General features: G+C 41.1%; 1 protein-coding gene across 1 annotated transcript in view; it reads left to right on the forward strand.

Moving 5' to 3' along the window:
- LOC127585096 (complement C3-like) overlaps positions 1 to 14,043 on the forward strand; it is a 97,417-nt gene extending 83,374 nt beyond the window's left edge. Inside the window, exons 33-41 of the mRNA XM_052042289.1 lie at positions 747 to 798; positions 2,348 to 2,435; positions 2,702 to 2,791; positions 6,486 to 6,591; positions 6,995 to 7,084; positions 7,436 to 7,516; positions 8,707 to 8,794; positions 9,669 to 9,800; positions 12,485 to 14,043. Coding sequence (XP_051898249.1) covers positions 747 to 798; positions 2,348 to 2,435; positions 2,702 to 2,791; positions 6,486 to 6,591; positions 6,995 to 7,084; positions 7,436 to 7,516; positions 8,707 to 8,794; positions 9,669 to 9,800; positions 12,485 to 12,626 — 869 coding nt within the window. The 3' untranslated portion in view covers positions 12,627 to 14,043. The remainder of the gene's footprint in view (positions 1 to 746; positions 799 to 2,347; positions 2,436 to 2,701; positions 2,792 to 6,485; positions 6,592 to 6,994; positions 7,085 to 7,435; positions 7,517 to 8,706; positions 8,795 to 9,668; positions 9,801 to 12,484) is intronic.
- The last annotated feature ends 6,400 nt before the right edge of the window (positions 14,044 to 20,443 follow it).

The raw sequence follows: 20,443 nt of genomic DNA on the forward strand, positions 1-20,443 counted from the left end.
TAATGGCTAAACCCTTAAGTTTTGATGTACAGAATGATCTTGGGGTCCAAGACCGTAGTTCCCTGAAAGTGGCTGCAGAGGTTGATAGGGTGGTAAAGAAGGCATATGGCATGCTTGCCTTTAGTCAAGAGTCCGGAAGTTCTGTTGCAGCTTTATAAAACTCTGGTTAGGCCTCATCTGGAGTATTGCATTCAATTCTGGTCACCCCATTATAGGAAAGATGTGGAGGCTTTGAAGAGAATGCAGCAGAGGTTTACCGGAATGCTGTCTGGATTAGAGTGCATGTGCTATAAAGAGAGTTAGGACAAACTTGTTTTTTTTTCCCTGGAGCAGCAGCGGCTGAGGGGAGACCTGATAATTTTAGGAGATTACACGAGGCATATTATATATATAACACACACACACACACACACACACACACACACACACACAGTGGTGGGTGCCTGGAATGCACTGTCAGGGGTGGTAATGGAGGCAAATACGATAGAGGCATTTAAGAGGCTTTTAGATAGGGACATGAATGTGTAAAGAATGGAGGGAGATGAACGTTATGTAGGTAGAAGAGATTTATTTAGTTGAGCATCTAGTTACCAGTTTAATTAGTTTGGCACAACATCATGGACTGAAGGGCCTGTTCCTGTGCTATACTGTTCTATGTACACTTGCCTTTTATTCCTGTTAGAGTTACAATTAGGAATCAAAGTATCTGTGATTACAGTAATTAACCTTGTTTTGCATATTTGTAGCTAAGCGACCTGAAGACGCTCAGAATACTCTCCTGATAAACATCTGTGCACGGTATGTAGCTCAGACCTCAATGAGGTTGTTATGTTTGTATTCTGTAATCAGGCAGGAAGTCGGTTTCAGAAGTTAGAGAGAACATAACATAGAAACTTTGGATAGCTAGGAGGCCTGTTCGTCCTTCAAACCTATTCCAACATTCAGTCAAATCATGTCTGATGTGTGATTTTATTCCATATCCTGGCCTTTCCTTCAAATTCATTTATGATTTTGATGAACAAAAATCTATTTATCACAAATTTAGAACTAATGACCAAATATTTGCCATTTGCAGAAGGAAGTTCCAAAGCATAGTAAATGCATGGCATGAACACTAACTTGAGTTTCCCCACAAAAACAAAGTCTAGTATGAAAATGTCAGAATGGTTTATATCCAGAATCAAAATCTTAAAACAGGATTTGCGCATGGAACCTCTCTCGCTTCAGTGCAACGCCCAACGCTTTGCTGTGCTGCATTCAGAGTACATCAGCCTTTAAAAGCATGCTCCCCATGACAACCAGATAGGAACTTTGCACATTGTAACTGCATGGAGGTGGCAAGGGAAAGGGATTCAGCTCACACATGCAGCTAAGAGAAACGCCCACCATGGTCAATGCTTCTGGCAGTCTCTGTGCCTAGAGAGTGGGGTGGGGGGGGGGGGGGGGGGGCGTGGAGGGGGAAGGGTGGTGGGACTACAAGAAATTCTGAGCCCATCACAAGCAGAGCCAGGCACTAGGATGCTTCAATAGTGTCATCCAGGAGTGGGAGTCACCACCCATTGTGGAAAGAAATTTATGTCAAACAAAATATATTAGCAGTCTGTTCCAGGAATAAGTAACCCCATAGAATGGAACAATGTTGAATGAAAACACAAGAGAATGCAGATGCTGGAATCAGGAACAACTCAGCAGGTCGAGCAGCATCTGTCAGGAGTAAGGAATTGTTGATATTTCAGGTCGAAACACTAATACCGAAAGGCCTGGATAGAGTGGACATGGAGAGGATATTTCCATCAGTAGGAGAGTCTAGGATCCGAGGGCACAGTCTCAGAATAAAGGGACATCCCTTTAAAACTGAGATGAGGAGGAATTTCTTCAGCTAGACGGTGGTAAATCTGTGGAATTCGTTGCCACAGAGGGCTGTGGAGACCAAGTGATTGGTGTATTTAAGGCAGACATTGATAGGTTCTTGATTGGCAAGGGGGTTAATGGTTTCAGGGAGAAGGGTGTTGAAAAGAAAAATCAGCCATGATTGAATGGCAGAGCAGATGCGATGGACTGAATGGCCTAATTCTGTTCCTATTACTCTCCTGGTTTTATCTGGACCGAATGAGATATCGGGGACATCGGCACGTCATTGTTTACACCCTGTAGAGAGGAAATCCTCACAGGAACAGGTGTTTTATTCAGAGGTGTCACTGATTAAGAAATACTCATCACTGGGAGTGCCCTTGCTGAGACTGTCCTCACAGAAAGTACTCTCACTTGTCTCTCCTCTTTCTCGTCTGTTCTTAAAAGCTACCAAGATCGGTTTTGTTACTAACGTGTTTTAATTTGTCCTTTGCAGATATCTCAGTGAAACACCATCCTCAATGGTTATCTTAGATATTTCTATGCTAACTGGATTCTCTCCAGATATCAATAATCTTAGTCAGGTAGGTTTTTTTTTAAATTCATTAAGAATGACTTAGATTTATTTAGCAGAAATGTTCATCTATTTGCAACTAAAATTACAAAAGGAATAAATGGAGCAAATATTTTGACGGTTTTCAGACACTCTATGAAGCCAGTAGCCATTAATTACCAAACAACAGGGAAGCAAGTTGGCATAAAATACTGGATTATCCCACATACCTCCCTACTGAATTACTTTTTTTTTAGATATGTCACATTATTAACAATTATTCTACTTTGTTTTCAGCTAAAAAATGAAATCGAGAATTATATATCAGGATTTGAAGTAGACAAAGCATTATCCACCACAGGATCACTCATCATTTATTTAAATTCGGTAAGAAGATTCCTATATTTTAAAAATTGAGACAAAAGTTACAAAGATATCCCAAATAGCTTTACTTTTGAAATGTAATACACTGTTGAAACCCATTTTGTGCTCAGCAAGCTCCCACAAATGTTATGGAAATTATGATCAGATAATTTGTTTTTGTGGTGTTGGGCTGAGAAGAAAACTTTGATCAGAATCAGGAGATAACTCACTACTCTTCATCAAATGCAATTTTAATCTCTACCCCAGAGGGCTTTCCCAACTCCATTTAATGCCTTGGATGAAAAGCATTACCTCCAACAGATACTAAGCCTATCCAATCTACTCTTATAATGTCAGTCCTCCATTCCAACAGGATACTAAGAGTTTTTTTAAATATATCAAGAGTAAAAGAGAGACACGGGTAGATATAGGACCAATTGAAAATGGCATGGGAGAGATAATGGATAACAAAGAGATGGCAGAGGAACTAAATGAGTATTTTGCATCAGTTTTCACCATGGAAGACATCGGCAATATACCTGATAGTGTCGTAGTTACCCGCAATAAATAGATGACCGGGAGAAGCAGAAGATTACTCAAGAATTAAACTTTTATTTGCAAACAAAAGTTGTGACAATCAGACACCAGTCACCCTCTGACTACTGCTCTCTCCGACTGCCCCCTGAGCAAAGCTCGTGGGCCTTTTTTTTAAATACCTTTCTCATAGCTCAATTACATTGTTACAATCCATCATGTTCTCTCTTATCTTCACAGTTTCATCCTTCACCACTTGCCTCCTTTCACAGTTGTCTCCTGGCTCACAACCATTTGTCTTTTGCCACAGTCATTTCCTGACTCAATTGCAGGGTGCCCCAATCATTTATGGGCATCGGGAGTACTGGTACTAGGCTACAGAACTATCAGTTATAAAACAATACTAGGCTTATTAACTACAAGGCTAACAGTTATAAAACATTACAATGTGTCTCTATTACTTATGAGTTCTAAGACTCGCTTGCACCTGGCTTGTCAGTTATGAAAACTATCAGCTACAGAACTGCTACAAAATCATTTAGTCGCACTAGCCATAACGACCATTCGCTACACAATTGATCAACAGTGTCTTCCTAGGAATGGGATAACCATCTCTTTAATGAGCTATATGTTTCCCGTGCTTGAGCTGAAGGAGGAGGAGACCCAGCGGCCACCTTAAGGAGATCAGCAGCCATCTTAAGCACAGAGCAGACTATGAATAAAAAAAGTATAGCCTCTACTTTCTATATATTCTATAATAGTCGGGGGTCTCAGGGGATTGAACTAAGTTCAGTCAAGATTACTAGAGAGAAGGTGCTTGGGAAGCTAAATGGACTAAGGACAGATAAGTCTGTCGGACCAGATGAAGTGCACCCTCGGGTTCTGAAGGAAGTGGCTTTAGAGATTGTGGAGACATTAGTGATAATTTTCCAGGCATCGATAGACTCTGGCATAGTTCCAGAGGACTGGAAGGTCACAAATGTAGTTCCACTGTAAAAGAGAGGAGGAAGGCAGCATACGGGAAGTTACAGACCTATTAGTCTGACATCAGTGGTTGGAAAGTTAATGGAGTCGATCCTCAAGGACGAGATTACAGAATACTTAGAGGTGTATGACAAGATAGGTCCAAGCCAGCATGGTTTCAATGAAGGGAAGATCCTGCCTGACCAACCTATTGGAGTTTTTTGAGGAAATCTCAAGTAGGATGGATAAGAGAGAGGCTGTGGATGTTGTGTATTTGGATTTTCAAAAGGCCTTCGACAAGATGCCGCACAAGAGGCTGCTTAATAAGATGAGAGCCCATGGAATTTCAGGAAGGATATTAGAATGGGTGGAGCATTGGCCGATAGGCAGAAAGCAAAGGGTGGTAATAAAGGGATCCTGTTCTGGTTGGCTGCTGGTTACCAGCGGTGTTCCGCAAGGATCGGTGTTGGGGCTGCTTCTATTTACACTGTATATTGATGATTTAGATTATGGGGTAAATGGTTTTGTAGCTAAGTTTGCGGATGACACCAAGATAGGTGGAGGAATAGGAAAGTTGCAGAGAGACTTGGACAGTTTACGAGCATCGGTAAAGAAATGGCAGATGGGATTCAATGTTGAGAAATGTGCATTTGTAAACTTTGGAAGAAGAAATAAATGGGCAGATTATTATCTAGATGGGGAGAAAATTCCAAATACAGAAGTGCAAAGGGACTTGGGGGTCCTCGTGCAGGATACCCTAAAGGTTAACCACCGGGTTGAATTGGCGGTAAGAAAAGCTAGTGCTAGGTTGGCATTCATTTCGAGAGGTATAACGTATAGAAGTAAGGATTTGTTGATGAGGCTCTTTGGGGCACTGGTGAGACCTCATTTGGAGTACTGTTTGCAGTTTTGGGCCCCTTATCTTAGGAAGGATGTACTTATGTTGGAGGGGGTTCAGAGAAGATTTACGAGGATGATTCCTGGAATGAAAGGGCTTACATACGACGAGCGATTGTTGGCTCTTGGACTGTACTCATTGGAGTACAGAAGAATGAGGGGACCTCATAGAAACATTTCGAATGTTGAAAGGACTGGACAGAGTAGATGTGGCTAAATTGTTTCCCTTGGTGGGTGAGTCCAGGACTATAGGGCACAATCTTAGAATTAGAGGGTACCCATTTAGAACAGACATGAAAAGAAATTTCTTTAGCCAGAGGGTCATGGATCTATGGAATTCATTGCCACATACAGCTGTGGAGGCCTGATCACTGGGGGTGGTTAAGGAGGAGATTGATGGGTATCTAATTAGTCAAGGTATCAAGGGATATGGGGGAAAAAGGCCAGGAATTGGGGCCAGATGGGAATAGTTTAGCTCATGGTAAGGTAGTGAAGCAGACTTGATGGGCCAAATGGCCTACTTCTGCTCCTTTGTCTTGTAATCTTGTGAACAGGGCCACAATCCCTCAAAACTGCACAGAAGTATTTGTTTAAGTCTTAAGAGCAAGACCTGAACCAGCAGCCTTCTGAGAGGTGAAAGGTGAAAAGCCCATGACCACTCAGGTGGAGAAGGTATATTTGGGATGGTATTGACAACCTCATGTCCATGCATAAGCCTTGTGTGAATGGTGGAAAGAGTAGCCCACCTCACAAGCAGCTGTGGGGAATATATGGTTCCCACATTGGTTTCATCAGTCATCTCAGAACCCACAAAACCAGCATGAATACACATCATCTTTGATCCTGAGACTCTGCTAAAGTCAAAGAAGAAACCACAATTACTTGATGGCTCACATACCAACATGGTGCCCGGTTTTATTTGTTTTAAATGCTTCTGAAACAACCAGCTTATTAAACAACCCTTACTAGAGTGATGTGTTACCAATAATACTACCTCGATTTCATTAAGTTCACATATAGTATTTTAAGAGGTAAGTATTGCTTTATTGCACATCACTAACAATGCTTGAAAAAATGGCAATGAGGTCCCTTCTTAAACCACTGTGTCCTTCTGAAGAGGGTTCCAGACTTTCAACCAATACAATCAAGGAACGGTGATAAATTACCAGAGAGCAAGGTGTGAGGAGAACCTTTGGATAGTGTTGTTCCTAAATACCTGCTTTTCTTGTTCTTCTTGGTCTCTGAAGTCAGTAATTCTTGTGTCTAATCTGGAACTGATCAGTTGTGCTCTGATACATACATAGTGGTTTTTTGTCTCAAACAGGTATCAAATATCGAAGATACTTGTGTTGGATTTAATGTGCACCAGTTCTACAAAGTTGGACTCATTCAACCAGCCTCTGTCAAGATCTATGAATATTATGATACAAGTGAGCAATTAGAAGGCCATATTGGGTTTGATTTCTTTTGAAAATAGAAACAACAAAAAGGTGTAAAGGTGTTTGTTAACAGTGTATTGGAGGGAAACTTTAAATGCATTAATTGCATATCTAAAAAAAGTTCAATGCCACATTGCCCCAAGACATGATTAAAAAGATTTGCAAATTCATGATAAAATTCCAATGCAAATCATTACACTTCTTAATATTAACATAGCAAAGTGTTGGTAAATGGTCAAAAAAGGTCATGGAAAGAGAACTTTCATACATAGCAATTTGAGCTAATATCACACTATAAAAATGAAAACTGAAGACATTTTTATCAAGTCAGATATTAGTGTTCTGATAAACTGCTTAATCTTTGTTGTATTCACAACATTTTTCTTCTCTATAGCAAAGAGTTGCACTATGTTCTACAATGTCCCCGGGAACAGTAGTATGCTTCACAAAATCTGCCAGGGTGATGTGTGCAAATGTGCTGAAGGTAATATACATTTTTTTTTGCTTATTTACTTTGATATCCTATTCTTTTACTCATTGGATCAGAATATGCTGTCAGTAATGCACTGTTTGCTCTCTGAAGAAAATATAATAGTTCTTTGCATAATTGTTCCAGCAAGAACTTAATGGAAATCTGGTCCAGTCTTTTGTCGCAAGGTTCAATGACTGAAGGGTTTGAGTGTTCTTGCAGGTAATACCTTAGCCCATTGAGTGAAATAGGATTGAGAGTTGAAAATTGAGCATTCCACATTCGTTCTCAGAAATTAATGAAGAATTTTAACTGGTGCACAGAGATATTTCAGAAAACAAGTTCTCCTACCTTCTGCATCTGCAGGAAGCTGTGTTTCGATAAAGACAAAGCAAGACGACCATACAGCTCGTAATGACATGTCGTGTGCCTCAGGAACTGAGTATGGTAAACTGATCCTTAAACTATATTACAGTCTTCTGACTGATCCCACAAATTTGTGCATCTTTCATTGTTATATATTGAATCATGTTTGATCGTAGTGTTGATTAACATTTCTATCAGTATTTGGATGACCGAGGTGAAGTTAATGGATTGGGTTAGGGTGTAAAATAGGATTGCACTATTGATTTAAAAAATGTATTCAAATCCTATCACTTCAGATGTGGGATTCAAGTGATCAAATAAAATTGCCATTTAAAAGATTACTGTTAGTAATGATAACTGTTAACTTACTGGATCTGGTTTACTAAAGCCTTGGTCGACTAATCTACTGTATTTATCAAGAGAGCAGCAGGAGAAAGAGAAAGGCTATAAAATGGATGTGCTCCATTCATAGCCTGATCTCCCAGAGGAGTATAAACAGTAGGCAATAGATGCATGCAACTTAACAGTCTCCTTAAAAGCAGCCAACAAACAAAAAAAATCCCCAGTATATACAGGCCTCTCTTTACACCAATATGACACAACAGTAACCAGCCAGAAGAGCCTAGGTGACACATAAAATGCCCTTGCATCTTGCTGTCTAAGTCAACCTACATGGAGTATAATACATGAGCAAATAAATCTATGCAATTACTTTAATGGCTCTTTGCATAAAATGTTTTCTGGAAACATTTCCACTTTTCTGGTATAAATAGTAGTGTGGAAATCGCTCTGGCATTTTACTGAAAGAGAATGAAATTTCATTCAGCATTTCTCCATTGCATGGGGATTTGTTCTCCACAGAAGGCTACAGTAGTCTATGGCCAGAGTTTTCTTATGATGGGCATCTCCTAGTGCCCCTTCTGCTATTCATCACATTGACGAGGATCATGTCCCATTAAGTAAATGTGAGAACTGTCCAGGTTACTCTTATGGCCCCTGTCTCCTTTATAGAATCCAACTGAGGTGTCCTTTTAACCATGGTTCACCGCACAGAGGCATTAGAAGGGAAGAATTGGGAAGGGTCCCACTGAGGGTCATAGAATTCCAGTTTTAAATACGTTCCTGGGTGTAAATAACATTAATTGCTTTTGAAATTGGATTTGGCTAATTGCAGATTTTCTCAGGGAACACATGTATGTTTTCTTGCACTAAAATTGGGAGTAATCCAACTTCTAGGCTACTGTTTTTAAAATCTATTTCTATTTTTCTAGCTTACAAAGTGACATTTCTTGAGAAGAGCAAGAGAGAGAGTTACATAGACTACGTAATGAAAATTCTGACTCCTATCAAAGAAGGCGAGTAATTTTTATACTTCAGGACCATGGACAGCAGAAGAAGAAAAATAGCTTCAGTCAATGGAGATACAACTCCGTCATGGGCACACTGCTGCACATGAAGTGAATATTTAAAATCTCATACAATTCTAAATATTAGTAACAAAGTTCAAATCCTAGATGGTATACTTCGACTGCACTCAGCTTCTTCAATGGATCACCCAGTCTTCAAAATTGACTGGTCATACCCCATGATGGTTGGCACAACATACCAGAATGGAGATTGATGACTTACTGGAACCATGTGCATTTAAATAATTTCTAAGGTAGCAGAAGGTTCCCAAAGCTGCTTGGAGTGTTTTCAAGCAGAGTCGATAACAGGTTCTCTGGCTGGGTCTATGGGGTAAAAAATTGTCAACAGTGTCAAAGTCTGCAGCTGTGTTGAGAAGGGGGAAAAAAGGAGGATTCTGCAACACTGTTCATGTCACATGGAATGTCATTTTCCTAAACTTTGGAGGTAAATAAGAGCACAGATTTGAGAAGTAGTTCAGGCTCATGAAAGAGTGGAGAGCAATGCAGAGAAATAGGAGTCCTAGTGCAGGGACACAACCCAAAATGTCAACTATTCTTTTCCCTCGGCAGATGCTGCTTGACCCACTAAGTTCCTATAGCAGTTTGATAGAAGTCTCTATTATTCAGATTTTATTTTCTAATTAGTGAAATCAAGATTTCCAATTCATCGCGCACAATGAGTAACAACCCATTTAGCCACGTAATAGCTTGTCATTAAGTCTTGATGCCCAAGTGTTTATTAGACATAATTTACTATGTTGTCAACAAATTTAATGGTGGACAGGATTCGCCTTCCATCTAATACTGTGGATTTTCATTTTAGGAAGTGATCGAATCACTGAAGGGGAAACAAGAAGACTGATCACACATGCCAGCTGTGGGGATATATTTAATGTGGAACTGAACAAAGATTATCTAATAATGGGAAAGAGTACTGATCTATGGTACAGTGAGGAAAAGTAAGCTGTAAATTTTGAATTGATAAAACTCTTATTCATTTTCCAGTATTCTTGCATACTTAACCTTAGGATACAGGAGAAACTAACTTAAAAAATGAAACCATTACTTTAATACATTTTAAAAGATTATAAACTGCAGAGCCTTAAATTCTCAGAGATGAAAAATAGGAGTTAAGCCCTTGGAGAATAATTTACAACCAATTGACACATAAGAAATGGAAGGGAAATGCTTTCACACAGCACATTTCAACTGATCAAGACTTTCCAGCCAATAAAGTGCTGCATTTGAGAATAACAAGCGGTCACAGAGGACAGCATGACAATGAGCTGTAACAGTTTGTTACAGGATCCCGTAACAGTAAAAGAAATAAGACCAGGAGTAGACTGTTTGGCCCCTCACACCTGCTCAACCATTCAGAACGGATCTTCTACCCATGCTACTTTCCCGCACTAACCCCACATTCCTGGAGTCGCTTAGTATCCAAAATTCTTATGACTATGTCTTGAATGTACTCAACCACAGCCCTGTTGGGAATGGAATTCAAACAATTTTCAACCTTGGAGTGAAGAACTTTCTTCCTACCTCGCTCCTGAATGGCCAAGACAGATTTTAAATCTGTGACTCCTGGTTCTAGACATGCCAGCCAGATGTGCAAACACCTCAGCATCCATACTGTCAAACCTCCAAAGAAATCTGTAGATTTCAAAGCTCAAGAAGTACAGGTCTAACTTACTTAACCTGTTCTCTTAGAACAAACCTGCCATCCAAGGAATCGTACCTGTATCTACCTGTCAAAGTCAATTAGAATTTTTAAATGTTCCTATGATTTGATGTTCCTCTCATTGTTGTAAACTCTAATGTATAGGCCTGTTCTGAACCTCTCCTCGAACAACCCCTCACCCCCATCCCAAGAATCCCTTGAATCGTTATTGCACTATTGTGTATGTTCTTCCACATGAAGGGAGACCAGACCTCTATTCCAATTCATCTCACACAGCCCTGTGCAATTCCATTAAAAGGTTACTCTTGCACTCAAATAGTCTTGCAATAAAAAAAGGCAAATAACAATTTCCCTTCCTAATTGCTCATTGTACCTGCATAATAACTTCTAATTTTCATCTTCTGAACACCAATACTTCCCAATCTCTTGCCATTTAATGCAATTTTTCTACCAAACTGGATGACTTTATGAAATTTCCAGACCACATTTCATCTGCTATATCCACACCCAGTCATTAAGCCTACTTAATATCTACTGGAAGACTTTCTGTTTCCTCCTCACAATGCCACTCAGCTTTGCAGCACAAGACGACCTGGATATCTTCCACTCGCTCTCCTCATCCATATCATAGATATAGACTGTGAACAGTTGTGAACCCTCTAGTTACTACTCTGAAATAGTTTCAGGTGATTTTTACATTTCAGTTGACAGAGCAGACAGGACTTGGTTTAACATCTTATCTGACAGACAGCACCTTTGTCTGTGCTGCATTCAAAAGTGTCAGCCTGGATTATTGTACTCCGTGCATTGAACCATAGAACTCTACAATACAGAAAACAAGCCATCCAGCCTTTCTAGTCTGTGTTATTCTGCTAGTCCCATTGACCTGCACCCAGTCCATAACCCTCCAGACCTCTCCCATCCATGTATCTATCCAATTTATTCTTAAAACTTAAGAGCGAGCACGTATTTACCACATCAGATGGCAGCCCGCTCCACACTCCCACCACTCTGAGTGAAGAGGTTCCCCCTAATCCTTTCCCCTTTCACCCTAAAGCCATGTCCTCTCGTACTTAGCTCTCCTAATCTAGGTGGAAAGAGCCTACTCGCATTTACTCTGCCTATACCCCTCAAGTGAGGGTTAAATGCACAACCTTCTGGCTCAGAGGTGAGTGTGACCCACCGAGCCAGAGTACATTATCCCAGTTTGCCACATTCATTACATGTTACAGTGATTTTCCCTTCCTCTCGACATTGTACCAATTCTCACATCTTCCAGATTTTAGTAAATGGGTGGGGGAAAAAAAAACTACAAGCAGACTAATATGCATCAGTCATGGCCATAAGTGGTCCAAAAGTGTTTTCCTGCCAATGAAATAATGCAGAATCCAAATTTGTGTACAACAAACTCCCATAGATAGCATTGACCATTTTCATGATGATGACTGAACCTGTGGAATAACTTGAGACAATGAAAAATCATAAATCCCCTTATCTTCAAGATGAATAATCTGAGCAATTGCATATTCCTACACATATTTGCACATGTTAAATAGTATTGTTGGATAGGAACTGGAAGAAATGGGCCATCCAGCTGAAATAGTCCACACGAGCCTCCAACTTCATCTCCCCACATTAATGTAATCTCCTATTCAATTCACCCTCCTGTGTGTTTCAGGCTTCCACTTAGATGTACTGTATTGTTCACTTCAACTACTCTCTGTAAAAGAAAGTTGCACATTCTCACCATCCCTCTTGGACATATTAGTGACCATCTTTTATAGGTGGTTTCTCGCTTCAGGATTCACCGCAGGTGGAAATGTCCTCTCTGCATCAGCCCTATCTAACCCTTAATAATTGCAAAGGTCATAATGGTGATGTCAATTTAGAATACATTTAGAAAATGTTATCAGTTCTCCTGTGATTTTTCTTCCTCTTAACGATTAATTTTAATAATTTCAGAATGAGCTATCTAATTGGAGAAGACACTTGGGTGGAAATGTGGCCAAATGAGGCAGAATGCCAACAGATGATGTACAGTGAACTGTGTGAAGAATTAGCGGTGTTTTTGGAAAATCTTCAGGTCTTCGGGTGCTCAACTTAATTACTTTACAGCTTAAAATAGTTTGAGAAAAAAATACTTGTGCCCAACAACTTTCAATTAAGCTAAATACTTCTCTTAAAATGTCAAAAATGATTTTGATTCTCTTCACTGCAAAAATTTGGAGGAATGATATTCAGCATTGTATCCAATGCAAATTAGTTTAACAGTATCTTTTGGATCGTAAAATTCACCCTTAGTCATAATAGAATGCCAATAAGTGGTTGGTTTTCTGTAAAAGATTACGAAGTGTGTCTTTACGATGGTGTTTAAATGTCTGATATTTACAGCATTGATATGGTTGCACTTCGCAGAATTGTGTTTGTGATCTTATATTGAGATGTGATTGGTTAAGAATATGGCATGAAAAGGCTTTTTAATCTCACTGAATGTAACATGGTATTCTCAAATTGTCCCATGCAGATTGGTACCCATTTACTTTTTAATTTCATTCAGCATTCTCAATTGCTTCTTGTACTGAGTGGACCATTTCAAAAGGCATTAAGAGTCAACTATATTACTGTGCATCTAGACTCGCATTCGGCCAATCCAACTAAACGGCAAAACAAAATGTTGGAAATACTCTGCAGGTCAAGCAGCAGTTGTGGAGAGAAAAGCAGAGTTCCTATTTCAGGTTGATGACTTTTTGTCAGAACTGGGAAAAGAAAACAAGTGTGTTTCAAGTTGAAGAGAAGAAAGGGAATGCTTGTCATTGGGTGGAGCTCAAGAGGGAGTGGGTGACACCAATGGTTCTGTCTGAGAGAGCTGGGTTAATCAAAGCTGAGCTGTAAATAAATGGAGAAAATGAGAATGGAGGGAGGAAGGGCGACTGCTGAAACTGTGAGATACGGCATACACACGTTGCTGGAAATCCAAAAAAAAGACTGCTGGAAGTTCTCAGCAGCTCTGGGGAATATTTATAGAGAAGAATAAACTGAGTTAGCATGTTAATGACATCACATCTGATCTGAGCAGTTCAGACACAAACAGGAAAAGTTGGTCATCTGCAACTGTTAAATTCTGCACCCCTCAGAAATCAATGCATTGTGCTTGGATGGAAGATGAGATGCTAATCAGATGCTCCTGATTCTTGTTTCAGATTTCCAGCATCTGCAGTTTTAATTTTGCTCTTAGATTATAGCTGAACGGTAGATTAACTTCCCTGAAGAACACTGACAAACCGGATGGATTATATCAACAATCCAGTGGATTAATGGTCACCATTGCTGACACCAAATTTTATTCCACACACAGTTACTTGAATTTAAATTCTCCATTTTTCAAAGTAGGATTTTAATGTGTTTGTCTGGACCATTGATCCATATTTTTGGATTACTAGTCTTATAACATAAACACCACGCTGCCGTCCTCTAAATTAATTCTTGCTTAGAACATGTACTCGTTAAAAATATTCACAATGCATGTTATTGAACCTTGAGTCAGCCATTAATGCTTTAAATAGCTTTCTTTCTAATTACACCTTTAGTCTGGGAAAGCAAGCAGACTGGACTCTGCTATTCAAAAACTCCAAGAGCAGTTTAAATCAGAATCCGAGAGTTATTTATCAAAGTCACGACTAGAATATTGTCCAGGTGTTTGAATTACTGGACTAGGAATATAATCAGTCAGTTACCCAAACAAAACAAAATGCTGGAAGCAATCATTGGGTTGAGAGGCAGCAGTGGGGGAGGAACGTTGATGTTTCAAGTTGAGGATCCTTCACCAGAATGGAAAAGCAAGAAGAAAATACGTTTTATATTGAACAAAGGGGGAGGGTGGAGAGAACGGAGGGTGCAGAACAAAGTTCTCAAGATAACAAATCACTTTAAAAACTGGTAGTTGGTGACAAATGGGGAAAAAGAAAAAAAAGTTGACGTTAAGTGATATTTGTAGATGGAGAGACAGAGACAGAGACAGACCAGCAGTACCCGAAATTGGTAACTTTAATATGAAGTCCCAATGGCAATAGCTTATCCACATGACATACGGGGTGCTTTTCCTCGAGCTCACGTTGGGCAGCATTGGAGCAATGCAGAAGGACAAAGATAGAGAGTGGGATATGGAGAATTGAAGTGACAGGAGACCAGAAGCTCACACTCACCCTTACAACTGAGCACAAGTGTTCTGCTAAGTGTTTTGTTCCTCCAACGTAGAGGAGACCGCATAAAATTGGAAGAACTGAAAGCAAACAGTTGCTTCACTTGGATGGAATGTTTAGGTTCCTGGATGTTGGGCAAAAAAAATGCAAGAGGAACATAGAACTGTACAGCACAGGAAAAGGCCCTGCAGCATACGATGTTGTGCCAAAGCCTACTAAACTGGTCCTTTCTGCCTGCACAAGTCCATATCCCTCTAGTCTCTGCATATTCACGTGTCTAAGAGCCTCTTAAACGCCTCCATCATATTTGCCTCCACCACCTCCCCTAACAGCACATTCCAGGCAACCAACACTCTGTTTAAAATGAAAATCTTGCCCTGCACATCTCCTTCAAACTTACCCTCTTTCACCTTAGAGAAGATATCTTTATTAGTCACATGTACATCGAAACACACAGTGAAATGCATCTTTGTGTAGAATGTTCTGGGGGCAGCCCGCAAGTGTCGCCACGCTTCTGGTGCCAACGTAGCACGCCCACAGCTTCCCAACCCATAAGTCTTTGGAATGTGGGAGGAAACCGGAGCACCCAGAGGAAACCCACGCAGACACAGGGAGAATGTACAAACTCCTTATGGACAGTGGCCGGAATTGAAACCAGGTCACTGGCGCTGCAACAGCGTAATGCTAACCACTACACTACCGTGCCTGGGAAAAAGGTACCATCTCCTGTAGTTTATTGGGAAAGATTGAGAGAAGGGTGAACCACGGAGTTGAAGGGGGAATATGTCTTTAAAATGCTGAAAAGCAAGGAGAAAAAATATAATGTGTCGCAGAAAGGATGTGAAGCAGAAAATGCTGGAAGTACTTGGCTGGTCAGTCACCTTCTGCACAAGGAGAAACAGTTAGTTGTTCGCTGATAACCTTTCATTAGAAACTGATGGTATGTTGTGCAATTGGGGCGGATGGAATAGTTAGTTCTGCTTTCCAATTTAAGCATCATTTTGGCCTGAAAAATATATTCAAGGTCATACACAACTTGTCCCTTCTGTGGTGAGGAAGATGCTAGCATTGTATTTCAATATTTAATGAGATTTTCTTATGAATATACTGTGCAATTTCTAAAAAGTTTTTAACTAATGTTTCATACAAAAGGCTATTCTGTTCAACATTAAACACCTCATCCTGCATGAGAAAGCCAGATTAGGTCTGGACTCAGTACTAGCAATCCTGCTTCTGGGTCAGCCCTCTCATTGTCCTACAATTATCCTGCAAAGCAAGGATAATCCACGAGTTGAGATCAGCTTTCTATCCAAGTATCCATGGGTTCAAGTCTCCCAATAAGGTTCATAGCAAGAGATATCATCATGGAAGGAACAGTATGAAAAACAGAGGATAGCTAGAACAATAAATAGCAGAATATCTGATGAATACATCAGAAAATGAACCGATTGACCATCTGAAACGAGCCAAGATGTCTCTTTAACTTTGTAGTGCCAGATGGGAAACACCAGGTTGAACTAATTAATAGCTGAACTATCAAGATGGCCATTACACAGAGTTAGGGGGTTTGATCAGTAGGAACCCAATTGTATTATGTATTCAGACCATCATGTGATATGCCTTGACATCACATAGAACATTTTTGGGGCACTCAGATGAGGCAGTTCATGAGAACAGGTGCCAGTTATCTGGGGTTGAGCAACTTCCTTGAACAGCTGGAGAATACAGCAACTATGAGTGGCCTGCTCGACCATTTGGGAGGGAAGTCAACCACATTGATGTGGGTTTAAATTTAAAGGGGAGCCAGTGTAAAAATCTCCTTCTCAGTTGAATATTCTGGGGAGGAAATTCCTTCACAGTCAGTATGTTGTCACTTAAGTAAAGAAAGTTCCTCTTAAACCTGTTGACCTCTCACTCATTCTTGAACTTATTGTCACCACCACTGCTGGCTGTGCCTTCAGCTGCCAAGTTCCTGGACCCTGGAATTCCCATCCTGAAGCTCTCATTCCTAATTTTAGTTGCTCCTTTAAAGCTCCCTCTCAACTCTTTAAACATCAACTATGCCTGTGATTTTTGCTGGCCCATTTTGGAGAGAACAGAAGACATGATCGTCATGTTGTGGGTCTAGATTAGACCAGACAAGGACTGCAGATTTACAAAAGTCCAGTGTTTTTATGGTTACCTTACTGATACCAGTTATGAAATCCAGACTTAATGTTTTTTACATGATGTAGTGCAAGAAAATATAATGATGGCAGCTGGGATACTGTTCCTTGCCAGAGCATAAAGCAAGGTGCAAGAAAGGAGATGATGTGGAACAAACCAGTCATTAGCTAGAGGAAGGAATAACTTGCTCACTGTGAGCAATGAATGAATGGTGATTTGCCAGTGAAGCAGTCACCGCCTCTACCCTACCATGTGTCTCTACCACTCCAAAGTTCAATCAAAAGTACATTTTCCAACTGCAAGTCCTTGGGCAGTGATACCTTTGAGCATCCTCTGGTCCCCACCTGCCCCAGGAATTTTAGAGAATTGGCTTGTCCTCCTTCATTCTGGGGAAGTGGTGTTGTAGGTAAATAAAACTACAGTGGAATTCTTTAGTCACTTGTAGTAGTATTAAACTTGGATGCGAAGGATAAAGATCTGGTCTAGAATTTAACATTAAAGCACTTCTTCACTGTGGATATCTGCAATTCCCTACCTCTCAAGCCTGCAGTTCATACAGCACGGAATCAGGCCCTTCAGCCCACCGAGTCTGTGCCAACCACCAAGCTCTCATTACACTAATCACCCTACATTCCCATCAACTCTACACCAGATTGTACCACTTACTCATACACTGTGAGCCAAATCAATCTACTGACCTGCACATCCTTGGGATGTGGAAACCCTGGCAGTCAGAGAGAATGTGCAAATCCACACAGACAGCACGTAGTCACGGTTGAACCTGGGCCGCTGTAGCTGTGAGATTCTTACGCAGGGAACTGGGGTAAAGTTGTGTTGACGGAGTCAAGGCATAGGCAAACCATGAGCTTTCTGAAGTGGAGGAATTCATTTGAGGAGCTGAATCGCCTGTGCTTTGAGGGTCTTAATTAAGAAAGCTAAGAGAGAAGAGATAAATTATATGGATCAACATGTTAAGAGATTGTCTTTACTCAACTGAGAATGCTCACTGGAGAAATATCTGATTCTGTTCATTCACAAAGCAATTGTACTGTTCATGTTGAAAACCATTCAGAAGTTGCTAACAAGCCATTCCAACGTGGATCTGTGGTATTCCTGCAATTATGCAGTCTGACACTAGGTGGTGCTAAATCACAAGTCTACAGGTCTGGAAGGAAACTAAAGTTTCAAAGCTGCAAAGTACCAAACTTTATACTCTAGAAGTACCATAGAAAGTTAACAGAATTTAGGCATCTGACCTATGAGCAGAGATAGAGCAAGATTAGTCTATCTCGCTGGAGGTCAGAAAGATGATCTCACAGAAACTAAGAGAGGGGAGAGTGAGCGGCCGATTTCCTCAGCAGGACAACCCAGACCAGGGGAGACTCGAGGATGAGGGAAATGAGCAATGAGGGATGAATTGATGAGAACTTTCTTCCCTCACTAATTTTTTCCTCCTCTTTTGGGCTGTGGATGCTCATTTGTTGATCGCATTCAAAGCTGAAGTTGCCTGATATTTGGATACAAAGGGAGTCAGGAAATTTGATGAAGGAGAAACAAAGGACTGCAGATGCTGGAATCTAGATGAAAATCACAATGATGCTGGAGGAACTCAGCAGGTCAGGCAGCAAAATGGAGAAAACCAGGTGGTCAATGTGTTGGGTTAGGACCCTTCTTCAGTCCTGAAGAAGGGTCAAGGGGAAGCCCGATATATAGGAGGGAAAAGCAGAGCAGTGATAGGTGGACAAAAGAGGGGAGGCGGATTGGGCACAGGGTGGTGATAGGCAGATGTAGGTAAGAGATAGTGATGGGCAGGTGTGGGGAGAGCAGATCCAACAGGGGATGGGTCAAAGGTTAGGAGAGAAAGGGAAGAAGAGAGGAAGGATGGGGGTGTGGTTTTTTGTGGGGAAGGGGGGTGGGGATTACCTAAAGTGGGAGAATTCAATATTCATGCCGTTAGGCTGCAAGGTTCCAAGATGGAAGATGAGGTGCTGTTCCTCCAGTTTGCGCTTGGAATTCTCCTGGCGGTGGAGGAGGCCGAGGACTGACATATCAGTGATAGTGTGGGAGGGGGAGTTGAAGTGACCGGCAACGGGGAGATGCAGATCGCGGTTACGGACAGAGCGCAGGTGTTCTGCAAAATGGACGCCGCGATCTGCATCTTCCCATTGCCCGTCACTTCAACTCCCCCTCCCACACTATCACTGATATGTCAGTCTTCGGCCTCCTCCACCGCCAGGAGAATTCCAAGCCCGAACTGAAGGAACAGCACCTCATTTTCCTTCTTGGAACCTTGCAGCCTAACGGCATGAACATTGAATTCTCCCACTTTAGGTAATCCCCACCGCCCTTCCCCACAACCAGCCCCCCCCCCCCACCCACCACGCTTCTTCTATTCTTTCCTAGCCTTTTCCCCTCTCTGTCCTTCTTTGACCCATCCCCCGGTGGATCTGCTCTCCCCTCCTCCCCCACACCTGCCCATCACTATCTCTTACCTGCATCTACCTATCACCACCCTGTGCCCACCCCGCCTCCCCTCTTTTGTCCACCTATCACTGCTCTGCTTTTCCCTCCTGTATATTGGGCTTCCCCTTTTCCCCATCTTCAGTCCTGACCTGAAAAGTTGTCCGCCTGCTTTTCTCCACGGATGCTGCCTGACCTGCTGAGTTCCTCCAGCATCATCGTGTTTTTCCATCAGGAAATTTGGTGATTGGTCGGGAAAGTGGAAGAGGATCACATGCAGTCTTATTGAATGCTGGCATAGACTTGACAAGAAGTGTGACATACTTCTGCTTCCATGTTCTTAAACAACTTTACCTTTAAATTAACCGTGGGCAGTTTGTTTTGTGCTTTGAGCCAATCCTTCTTCATTTGTAAAATGAAGCAAGAAGTTACTCAAGATCTTCCATTCCAAATGCTTTGCAACATTGATTCCAATATCATTCAATTAAGGCAATGAAACACCTGACTGTGCCGTTTCACATGAAACCAATTTGTGTTTGCATGTAACTAATACCTTACAAGGACCTTAGAAAATAGAAGTAGGTTTTATGGTCCCTCAAGCCTGCCTCACCATTTAATATATTGGCTGATCTGCCCCTTCTGTGCCAACTCTCCACAACCCTCAATTCCCTAACATTACAAATATTAATCTCTTCTCAATACACCCAGTGATCTGGCTTCTAAACCCGTCCAGGCTAGAGAATTCCATGGATTCACGATCTCTGCAAATAGTTCCAAATTGGTCTTGTTCCAACATCTACCAGACTTTGGATATTAAAAGTATTAGTTTCCATTTCTCTGTTCAGCTTGTCGTCTACCACTGGGATAAACTTTTATTTCTTATATGCACTACATTTCAATTTGGCTGGTTCCATTTGTTAAGAACTGTCTGTATGTTGTTCAACACCATTATATGTGGCTGATCTTGAGAACACTGTAGTTTCCATTTTGATTACATTGAACTTTTCTGTCTCATACGATGAACAACGTCAGTCCAGTCAAAAGAAAATGTTCCTCTAGCCACACAATATTAGACTGTTCTGCGTTCAGTATGCCC

This window comes from Pristis pectinata, chromosome 31 (assembly GCF_009764475.1).
Source record: "Pristis pectinata isolate sPriPec2 chromosome 31, sPriPec2.1.pri, whole genome shotgun sequence".
In the NCBI taxonomy this organism is placed as follows: Eukaryota; Metazoa; Chordata; class Chondrichthyes; order Rhinopristiformes; family Pristidae; genus Pristis; species Pristis pectinata.